At 37.0% G+C, this 12,230-nt stretch overlaps 1 protein-coding gene across 3 annotated transcripts in view; it reads left to right on the top strand.

Annotated features, from left to right (window-relative positions):
• The window catches only part of LOC143213335 (uncharacterized), a 74,066-nt gene extending 63,421 nt beyond the window's left edge, over positions 1–10,645 (top strand). The window contains exons 2-3 of one of the 3 annotated variants that reach the window (XM_076433083.1): positions 1–7,293; positions 7,392–10,645. The exon at positions 1–7,293 is cut by the window's left edge and continues 27,590 nt beyond it. In XM_076433083.1, the coding sequence (XP_076289198.1) occupies positions 6,997–7,293; positions 7,392–7,490 (396 nt within the window). In that variant the 5' untranslated portion in view covers positions 1–6,996 and the 3' untranslated portion in view covers positions 7,491–10,645. The other 2 variants (XR_013009951.1, XM_076433085.1) reach the window with 2 other exon arrangements.
• The last annotated feature ends 1,585 nt before the right edge of the window (positions 10,646–12,230 follow it).

Below are 12,230 nucleotides of genomic sequence, written 5' to 3' on the forward strand. Positions count from 1 at the left end.
GTAAGCGAGAAAGAGAGAGAGGGTGGTTGGGGGGAGCGAGAGAGAGAGAGAGAGAAGAATAGAGCGAGAGAAGAGGAAGCTTTGAAAGGCCGACGCGAAAGGGGAGAAATTAAAATGTAAAAGGGATGATGTGCGTGAAAAACCGGAGGCTGCCTTTGCCTCTCCTCATTCCCTTGTCTGCTGTCTCCCTCCTCTTCCCTCTTCCGTCGTTATCCCCGTTGCTCGCATTTTTCTCCGCTCGTCTGACAGTCATTGACTGGCCTCTGTGCGCTTATAAAGAAGGGATTTCGGTAGGAAATTAAAATTAAAAGGGATACAACCTCGCGCCGAGGGGTGCTCCCATGCTCTTTGGCCCGAGAGAAAACACGGGAGGTCGGTTATCTCCTATCGACGATACGTTTCGCGCGGATCCCGTATGGTGAGAATAGACCCCACTGAGAATGATCTTTTTTCGATACCATCGGCTCCAAGATTAGTAGATCGCTGCTGGCTGATTTATTTTACTTCGGAATTATCAAAGGAAAGCAGCATTCCAATTATAAAATACAGTGAATCGTTTAAACAATCTGCTTTTATTTTTGTCACAGCTACTATTTTGTTCTTAGTAGTGTGAAACACCCCGCAAACCATTGGCGTATTCAGTCTCAAGCTAAATTCAAATAATTTCTCTGTATATGTATATGGCATGAATTATTATTTACTTCATTTATTATGTTATGTATGTTTGTATGCTTCATAACTGAACAGCGAATTTTTATGCAAAATAAAAATTTTTTTATCTGAATCCCAACAAAACTGGAGTGAAATAGAAATTTATTTTCTTTCTTAATATATTCAATATGTTGAAAATGATGTAACAGTGCTTTTAAATTCTTCTAATCTTTTTCCTGTTTTAAATTGTACTCATTTTTGTCATAACTGCAAAAAATTCGCTGTCTGTTTATATATAACACATTATAAAATTACAAATATATACATTATTATCAACGAGAAGGAACATTGTGGACAATATATTGGAAAATGGATATTTTATTATTTGAAGAGGATGTAATTAAAATAGTTACAGTAGCTCACCAACATTTTAATGTTTAGTGGTATTTCTATTACTTTCTTAAACTTAATTGCTCTGAAAATATGATAAAAAAAAAACGTTCATTAATGATATACGAAATATGTTAATTTGCAAGAAGATGTTTCGTTGTTACTCGTAAGAAACTGTCAAATAGTTCTGTTAGAAATTCTGGCGCAATCTGCAGTTTAATTAAATTTCGCTGTACAATCCCGAATGGTACTATTTCAACTGGATACAGACAGAAAGTGGAAGTCTTGCAATTAATCGAAGTCTTATCGACAGCATAGCACTTCATGTGTCTACAATTTGAACAGTGCCATAGAAAAGTTTTCCAGTGCAGTTGAACGTTGCTACTCCAACAACTTTAAACAGTAATAAATTGCGAAATTGGAGGAAGTTCAGAATCGTTCTTATATGAGTGTATACAGGAGAGTAACATTTATACAATTACGAAACTATCCAATCTTCGAAAACATTCTATAATAATAATGTCTAAATCTTTCTGAATATTCATTTTGCCACTAATAAACCTAATATCCGTCTTTCTATGATACAGAGCTCTTTGTATTAGATTTTTCGTTGTCTCTATAATTATATGGGGCGTATATAATCCTCAAAATAAAAATATTTTGCAACGATTGTGGGGAGCAGAAGTTACACAAAAATTCACTTCATCCCTAATAGATTTTTTACATTGAAAACATCCTAACAATATTCTTAGACTTTTCTAATCGTTCACTATTTCATGAATGCATAAAAATCCGCAGTCTAATTATTACATGCAATTGTTATTCCGAAGTTCTGGAACATTATTGATGTCGTATACAACGTAGAAATAATATTTAACACCAAGAACCTAAACCTATCTTTTTATCCCGGACTGTGATCCCTAGACTAGGGATTATGCATTTATGACAAAAATGGGCACGTACAATTTAAAGCAATGGACATGTTAAAAATAATCACGGACACCAATGTATTTGTTTCAGCTTAATAGAATAATTGAAAGAAGAATACAATTTTTATTTAGCTCCTGTGTCCTGCAATCAATGCGAACATTTTATATTTTTCATAAAGATCCGCGCAGTCTGGTAATAACAATCGCGACAGAACGGAAACAGTTCCGTGAGCATCTGCGTGCTCGATGAGTCGTCTAGTTAGAACGGAAACGATCGGGCTGCGGATCGGTTCTGCCGACGGCAGATGACACCGATCTTGCTGGGGGTAAGGCATTCGTTTCTCGAAGGGAGAGCTGCCCCAAATGGCTACAGGTGATCTCTTCAGCACTGTGAGAACATTCCCACAGCATCCGTGCAACGTGTCACCCTTTCTGTGCCGGATACCGCAGTCTACTTCTCGTTTCACCCCTCGTACCTGTGTTTCTCGGTGTTTCGTCAAGCACCATTCGGCTCTCGATCCACTGAAGGTGCTATAGTACTGCTCCATTGCACCCCTTCTTTCGGCCAGATAAGTTCGCGAACGGGAAACGGTTAGGGATACATGCACGGTACGTATATTCTTTCCGGGGAACCATCTCACCAGATATTTTCCGTCGCTTGTATTATAGATCCGGTGCGTGACCGTCTATCTCTTTCCATCTGTGGTTCAGCCGCGCAGCGCCGCCGCCGGCTTCCAGAGAAATATTGGGCAGAAGAATACGAGACGACGACGGGACGCCATTGTTCCGAAGACAGGAAGACTGACAACAGAAACGATTCGCCGGCTCATCTTTACCTGAATGATTCGAGAAGCATGTTCAGAATCGTGCCACGCTGAAATCTTCTCCCGTGCCCCTTTTGGTACGTTGATCCGCAATCCTTAAACGGACGCATGAATGCCCCACTCCCCCCTTTTTCCTCTCGTTCTAGATCGCTCGGTATTCTTCCCTCTTTTCACTGAAAAATACGGAATTGTAGTTAGTGAATCACAGAGCTGGTTTTTTCTTTGTTTGCTGTGGTAGTTCGCGGTCGTAGACGTAACCCTCGGGACTGGGCTCATTTTGACCCGGAGTCACTAATTTTCCGTCTAAATTCTAACTTTTTGGAAGTTGTTCAAATCATCAGCTATTTTCATTAGGAACTTTGAAAATACATAGCTGGTTTTCCAACGTTGCATATTTATAAAGGTTTCGTTAACGTTAGGGTCTCTAGTTACCACAATGGTTTATTTGAAATCAATCATAGATACGTCAGTATTACATTTGCAAAATAAAAATTTTCTACCTGAATTGCAACAAACTCGAGTGAAATAGAAATTTATCCTTCAGGACGAAAATGACATAACTGCTTCAAATTTAATGAAGAAGTTGGTTCGACAATATGTAAAATTAAAGTGTATACGTAAAGACTTTTAATGGATTTACTCATGGCTACCACAAAATCGACAAATTCATCTGTAAACTCTATTTTCCTTTTACCAGCCAAGAACTCCTTCGAGAGTTATATGCTTTACGTGAGCTTACATAAAGTTTACACGAGTTTTACGTGAAGTTTTAACTTTGTCGATTTCGAAAGAGTATAGATCTATACTAGAGTATGCATCGATACATATAACACTGGAGATGTTAATTGAAAATATTCAGATTTATAGGTTACATTAAGAAGACATTACAGCTGTGAACATGGTTTAATGTTTTTGTTCTCACTGATATGACCATTGTCAGGAACATAAATTTTGATCTGCGCTACAAATTGCTGTTTCGTTTGAAATATTTGTAATTTCAAGAAAGGACGACACCCTGTAACGTTACACGTTTTTTTTAACTTTTTCGTGACATGTACAATGAATTTTTTTAGTAATTGTAAAATATTCAGATTTGTAGGTTACATTAAAAGACAGTACAGCTGTGAACATTATGTTTTTGTTCTCACTAATATTGTTAGAAAAATATATTTTGCACTGCAGAGAGAGAGAGAGAGAGAGAGAGAGAGAGAGAGAAATGAAGCAGACTATTTCAACGTAATTTCATCTGTAATTTGAAGAAAGAACAACACCTTCTGATGTTACACGTTTCTTTAAACTTTTTCGTGACGTGTATAACGAGTTTTTTTGAGTAATTGTAGAATACGTCGTAAATATTCATGGCGAAACAGGTGGAGGTTCCACATCCTTTTTATTCGTTGCGAAGAATCGATCTTTCATATCCTGGGAGCAAAGGTCGGCCGTCGAGGAGAATTGAGTCGTTCTAGAACCAGATTTACAGTGGCGTCCACTAACTCGCGTACTGACCCTTCTGACTCGATTTCCGGTTCGTCATCTGGACCTCTGACCACCGAACAGGTCCCTGTCACGGTCCCCATTAGGATATCGTTTCACGGATTTCAACCCCCGAAGAAAAAAGAAAGGAAAATCACGACACGTACCCTGGCCCGACTATACGAAACCCTTTGAGAGGAATGGAAACGGTCTTCGAATCCACGCCGAGATTATTTTCACCCGGTTCTTGATAAAGCATATTGAAGAGGAAATCCAGGGTAGGGATAGTCTTTTTTTCAATCATGGTTAACGATGTATCTTGTTCTCACATTAATGTAAAAATTGTTCTTTTATTAACATCGTTACAGTATGAAGTTCACTATTGTCCAAATCGTCATCTCATTAACATTATTACAATAGTACGTACACATCTAAATTGTTCATTCATTAATGTTGTTAACATACAAGTACACTAAAGTCGTCATAGAATTGATGTCTAAATTATCCTCCTAGATCAACATTACTGAAATATTAAGTACAGTGATATGTCTAAATTTTTTGTCTATTAATATTGTTAAAATATCAGGTGCTATTAAATAAATAGACTGCTGCATTTTATTTTATAATTTATATACAGAGGAAGTCGTAGAGAATTGAACATCGAGTAAAATCTTCTTTTCTGCACCATGGATAATATTTGCAATCACCACAAACTTAAATAAGACAAACATATTGAAGAAAATTGTTTTACAGTATAGTTCATTTATTGTGCAAACATTTTTAGTATCATTTTTATAATAATATGAAGATGGAGCTACCAAATAGATGAGTAGATGATCTAACAATTATACAGTAATGTAACAAAAACGAAAATGAAATAATTTATACAAAGTTTTTAATGTGAAAATACTATCTTCATGAATGATCTTTATGAAGCTAGTTCGAAAAGTGGCGGTTCTATTTGGGGATCGCACTCATACACCAGCAGTTTTAGTAACCGTATTAATTCAGATAGTATCAACACATGTAGGACTAGTATTAGTATCACAGTGGCCATCACGATCCGATGGTCTCCGGAATCGCTTGTCAAAGCGAATCTTACCGAGCTCGAATGGACGATTTACTTTTCCACGGGATGTCGACCCGGACGCCAAAACCTATGCAAATACCGGTAACGTATACCTATGGGAAAATCCACAGGAATTTCAGGATTTCATAATGGGCGTGGATTTCGGACAATTTAGTAACTAAAACGGTTGGGAATGCAAGAGTAAATTGATAATCACGTTTAAATTGCTCGATCATAACCGCCGAAGCCGGTAGTAATTGGAAGTACACATCGAATACCAAATATCAAAATGATATATGAATTAAACATTTTAAATATTATGTTGCACCGCAGGAAATTGCATAATTATTTACACGTTTGCTGGCATGCCACTTTTATTTAGGTAACCGTTTGGTTTCTCAAACTTAAAAATTAGGAGATTTTTTAGGAGAGTAATTAACATTAAAAATCTTTTATGCCTTATTTATGTTACTTACTCACTATACTTTATTTATATTTTATTTTCTGTAATTACTTCACTATGCTTTGTTATTTTTATTTACTTATTTCCTTTACTATGCTTTATTTATTTTATTTACTTGTTTACTCTATTTTCTGCTCTATTATTACTTACTTACTTTACTTATTTAATTTATATAACTAAATTTGTCTTTGTTTCACTGAATAAATTGCTTTAATTTTGGTATAACAGATTTTGCAAATACAAGTGAGCACTTTAACTTTATTATTATTATTAAATTTCTTAACTTTTTGTAGTTTATTGTTTCCTACATTTCACTTACTGACTAACTTATTTAATTTCCATTATAACCCTACTTATTAGTCTATGATTGCATAAGTTCGTGTACGATTTGAAAATAAAATTCAATGGTTTTTTAAAGATTTGGTTAAAGATTGGTTAAAGATTGGTTAAAGATTGGTTAAAGATTGGTTAAAGATTGGTTAAAGATTGGTTAAATTAAAATTAAAAAATGGTCAAATTTTCTACAATCAGAAAAGAATGGTGACTATATGTATAATTGATTAACAAAGTTGTATTCTTTAAAATTTAACCATTGAATTTTATTTTCAAATCGGGCACGAACTTATGCAATCATCTAATACTTCCTAACATACATATACATAAATATAATATATTATAAAATAGTAGGCCACTTGGAATTTTCCAAATTTTTGGCAAAAATCGTAACACGATACATACCTAAATTTAGCAGGAAGATCTCGAATCGCGGATACCTGTGTCGTAGGAGCATTAGCGATCCGAATAAGCCATCAAACTACTCTAATCTCCGTATCTTTGATCGCAAATTTTGATGGCCTCGCGTAATTCAAGATACACCGGTCGATAGAGGCGGTTACTCGGAGGAGTTAAGAGGACGTCGCTCGTCATCCTAGCCGGGGTCATCCCCGTGGGAGCCCGGGTCACAGAAGTCGAGGGACACGAATAATCGGCAGGATTCACGAACCGGTCACACAGCGGAGTCGTCCACCGAACCGGAAACTACCGCGGACCTAACCGAACGATCTTATTTCGTGTTCGAGTGGATCACGATCGGTGACCAGCACGCGCTCCGCATCCGCAGGTTGCTGTCGAACAGGATTCCACGACGGAATTGTAACAACGCTATTCTCGAATCACCGGTTCGACTGGTAGCCGACGATGAAGTGGTTGACGTGGCCCGGAAAGGTGGAAACTTTGTCAACGGTCGTTCTTCACGGGTCAGGGTCCGTCATAGGTCATCCGCGATCGCGTGGACAACTCGTTAGAAGGGTGAAAGGTTTCCAAGATCGAGAAACAGGTCGTCTTTCGAAACGGGATAGGCACGCTCGCGACCAACTGGTCAGCCAGACTGGACACTCGTCTTGGTCAAGCAGGGTCATGTGTCATGTGTCAACGGATTACCAGGCGATCACAGTGGCTAATGACGGGATGATTATGCCGCCGGAAGATATACAGGTAACGATTATTGTGCCGCTACTGGTTCCGGTTTTTGATCGATAAGCAGGCGTTTCAGAAACTTTAGCTCTTTCCAACCCTACACGTCTAATTTGCAGGATTTTCTGATCGAGATAGCAGGACAATGGGGAATAAGATGTACATGGGAACACGGTTATTACCAGTTGAATTTTATTAGAGCGTTGAAGGTGTGTTGATCGAAAACTGGAATATCAAATGGTGTATTAGGTTGTCCGAAAAGTTTCTTTCGGAATGTGTTCCTTTAATGTTGCTAAATAAATACAAACAGTGCGATAGTCGTTACGTTAATGTTTTAGTACTTCCTAACATGAATTTGCATTATGTGCATGAATCGAAAACCAACTTTTGGGACAACCTAATATTTATTTAGCAATATTAAAGGAACACATTCCGAAAGAAACTTTTGGGACATTCTAATATTTCGTGAGCAGAAACGATTGAAGAATTTAAAAGGAGCATAGTATCCAAGAATTCCTTTCAGAAAGTTGAAATATCTTCAACTTTTCTTGTCTAATTCGCCAGATTTTCAGATTGAAGAGATGCCAGAACAACAAGGAATGAGTTGAGATAATCTAACCTAAACTTACTTGATCCAGAATTGACCCAGAAATTCTGAATCAAGTAAGTTTATATGTTATTTGAACTTTAACGTCAATTTTCAAGAGAACTGTTCATTTTTTACCCATGGTACCTCTCACAAGTTCGTTCCTCTCGGTCAGCAGAATTTCTTGTTCAGATTTGTGCAAATTTCAGAAAGCCTTGAAAAATCTGTCAAGGTCAACTTATACAAAAGTTCTTTAACAGATCTTCGCCGATCCTGAGGTGTAGAATCACGCTGTAATGTTGAAGCTTTATAAGAATTAATGAGGAATTAAAAGAATTCTTAGCTAATTTGCTATTGTTTGCAGATTGAGAAAATATTACGTGAAGATGTAGACGTTGAAATATCGTTATTAGAAAAGTACACTCTTTGGGTTAAGCTGGATCCAAAAATCAATGAAATTTTGGCGAAATTGTTAAACAAAAAAGAGCGACAATCCTTGTAATGTATCACGCGGTGTCGAACTCACGTTTTGAACAATAAACGTCACCAATTATCTGTGTAATTGTTAATTATGATATTTAGACGCCAATATTGCAATGTTCAGAGCATCTTGCGTATGTTGATACATACCGACATGTATTGGCATATCGTAATTGTATATTTGACACGTAACTTGCACATATTGACACACGTCGTCGACAGGATACATCGGTGGTCGAGTAATTAGGTCGTCATGAAGTAGTAAAACAGGAATTTAACGACGTGTTTCTTCGTTGTATATGCCCGGTGGGTTACCTTCCGGTCAGTTCGGGTCACATGTCGACGGATTATGAGGTGACGGGCTCGACTAATGGTCGTAGGATGATCTTGACCCGTGAGACACGAGCGTATAATCCGACGCTGACCAGACAGGTCCTTCGGGTCACCGTGATATGGGGTTCAAGCTTTCCAAACAAGTAATAAAAGCGAATGTGTGACTGCAAATATCGTGTAAATTACACTTTACCGACGAAGGTACGTGTTCGGTACCGTTCCACTATTTTCCTAAGTATATTTTACCTATATTTATTTGATACTTGTGTATACATACACACAATCCTGTAATATAGCATAAAACTCCAATTAATGTTCACAATGCGATTACTTCCTTAATAAAATGTCAGCTACGAAAATTTTTCTTTGAATTAGAATACAATAAATATCTTTCTACTATTTCATGCGGAAAGTTTCAATAGAAGTTGCCATATAATATCGAATAACATTAATTCTTCAATTTTATTTGAAGTTGGAATAAAATTCCCTTTTTCTAATATTTAAGCATTAACGTACACATTTCATAAATACTCCTTCTGTCCCATAAAAATAGTAGCAGTTGATGAATTTAATTTGTCCCATAATAATAGTAGCAAAAGAAAATAAATATAGAACGCAACATTTATTATCAAAAAACTAGATTACATTAAACAATAAATTAAAAATATTAATTCTAATTATTATTTTGAGTGTTCAGATAGTTTCTGAATTTTTCAATAATTTCGTTACTGCATTTTAAACTTGTAGGTAGGATCCCTTGGCTTAAAATTATTGGAGTCACCGTTCTTCATTGCTTCCAGCATAACTTGTTTTTTTTCATCTTCCTTTTACAATGAGTTGATATTCAACCTGAACAAAACAGTTGAACAGTGGATGAAATTAGAAAAATAGTTATAATTCGTAATAATTATGTTAATCTAAAAATTGAAAGATGTGTCAAAACAAATGACAGATGTCATGAAACATTGATTTCGATTGAAGGCTTCGCAATTTTGCGCTACAACATAACTTACAGCTGCATTCACCAATAATTCCCGTTTAAATATTCACTTGCTACTATTATTACGGGACAGAGGGAGTATAAATTTTCTTTCTCTGTTAAGAAACTATTAGAGACAATTAAGGAAGCTCTAAGAATCGCAACCATGAAGAAAATTGTACGGCATGGTGTTAACGCATCATTTAATTTATAAAACGAATGAGTTGAAAGTAATACATGGATACTTTTAAATTTTACTCTCCATCTTTATTATAAATGCATACAATCTGCAGTTTAGTAATGACTCGAATCACTGATTCATCTCGGGAAAGAATAAACAATGTTCGACGGGTTCGATAAGAGTGAGCTAGCGATTAAAGGTAAGCAGCTGTGCGAGACTGACAAGGTGGTATCCAAGGGTGGGAAAATCATGGCTACGCAGTCGTTTACTTCAAATGGGATGCTGCAAGGGAGTGATCTTCCTTTTTCAATGATGTCACCGACTCTCCTGAAAGCAGCTGTTAGCTTCTGGCCGTGTCTGCCCCAAGATTGATTGCTAGATTAGTCTAAGTATCCTTCGTATATAGAAAGGGTTCGTTTTCAGTATCTGTTCCGGTGTAGAAAGTCGATTCGATCTTCTAGATCGAAACGGCTTCTGCACGGTCGCATTAACCACGCATGATCTCTTTAACCACGGGGACTTTGAAGATTCACAGAGATAACGCGTTAAGTGTCGATTGCCAATCACTAAAATTCTCGCGAAATCAAATTGATATAATTAATAGAAACTAGAAAGTCAATGTTTATAAAGTCGATTCATTCGAATGTGTCAAGATGAAAATGAACCCAACCTAATCAGAAATTAGTGTCACTAGTGTGTGTCCAACATGCCACTTAACGTATATTAATATTAATGCGTGTATAGTTTACCTACTGTTTAATTTAAAATATTATACAGGGTGTCACAGCTGAAGGAGGCTATCTAAATATCTCCTTTATTCTTAATGGCCCAAAAAAAATATTTATGGCATAATTTAAATGGTATCGAAGGAGGAATATCATAGAAGAACAATTCTTTTTTGTCCGGTTATTTTTTCATAGTTCTTTCAAGGTCATCGTTAACTTTTATCAGGAAAATTTTTTTTTATTCCATCTTGTTAATGACTTAAGCATGTTCAATTGTATTTTTTCAGCCGCTATAAGGCAGAATAAAAGAAAAGTTTCCCCGATAAAAAAGTAACGATGACCCTGAAAAAACTATGAAAAAATAACTGGACAAAAGAAATTGTTCTTTTATGATATTTCTCCTTCGATACCATTTAAATTATGTCATAAATATTTTTTGTACCATTAGAAATAAAGGAGACATTTAGGTGGCCTCCTTCAGCTGAGACATCCTGTATATTATACATACTACTATCTATTATATTATAAATAATATTATGTACCTATATAAAGCACTATATCTTCAGTATACGTATATGTTATAGGTTCTAAAAACAGTATGAAAAATTTGTACGCAAGAAATATGTGAACTAATGGGTAGTTCGAATGTGAAGAAAAATAATATGTACGACTTGAAGTCAAGAAAACAGAGATATAAAGTATAATGATACATGAAAAGTGCAATAACAATTGAGTACGATGTTGACATTGGAATAACGAAATGTAATGAGGGTTATTGTGAATTGTTTCTCGTACAGTTATAAATCTATTGTCTCTCTCTGGAGACAAATTATCCGCAACAACCGTGAAGTCTGCCTGTATTGAACAACATGGAAAATTTTTGGTGTGAACATGGAGACGAGACAAGTTGTAGAAAAATGTGTACCGCGTCGAATTAGCCGCGGCAGCATCTTCGTCGGATTTAATTCGCGTTTGCGATTCGTGAGGTGGCCGGGCCGGGCCGGGCCGGGCCGGGCCGTAGATTGTTCCTCGTTAACAAAACGAATCTGCGACGGCCGCATGCGCGAGCAGGCCCCGCCTGATTTTTCAGGTGTCCAGGTGACAAACGATCGTCGTACGTGCGGATGCATATCTTCGTGGATTTTCGTAGTCGGGCTCCTCAAAGAAATGAACCTGTTGCGAAGGTTTATGAGAGGCATTAGCATACTTCGTCGTTGGCTCATCTCGCAGAGGGCCGCTCTCCTCTGCGCGCCGCGCCGCGCCACGGGCCCCGAGGACCGTTGCGCATCGCCGATGCACCGACGAAACAGCTGTGGGATACAAAGAAACTGGCAACCAAGGGGTAATGCACTTGTTGCGCCGATAGTTTCGATCCTCGCCGGCGTGTATAACCGTTTCGCGCGCTCTCTCCCTCTCCCTTCCTCTGATTTTTTCAGTGAATCATTCTCCTCTCTGAACACATCCAGCGACAAAATTGTGAGACATACGACGAATCACAATAATATTCAGACACTTTTAAAGGGACGATAACTTTTTTAATACTAGGTTTACGGAGCGCTAGAAATAACTATTTCACATCATTTTATAAACATAAGAAAAATGTGTCTGTCCAAGTTTTTGGCTATTTTTCCAGTAATACATACCCAAAGAAATAAAGGTAAATAATTCCTCGGG

The sequence above is a fragment of the Lasioglossum baleicum genome, chromosome 11 (assembly GCF_051020765.1).
Source record: "Lasioglossum baleicum chromosome 11, iyLasBale1, whole genome shotgun sequence".
NCBI lineage: Eukaryota > Metazoa > Arthropoda > Insecta > Hymenoptera > Halictidae > Lasioglossum > Lasioglossum baleicum.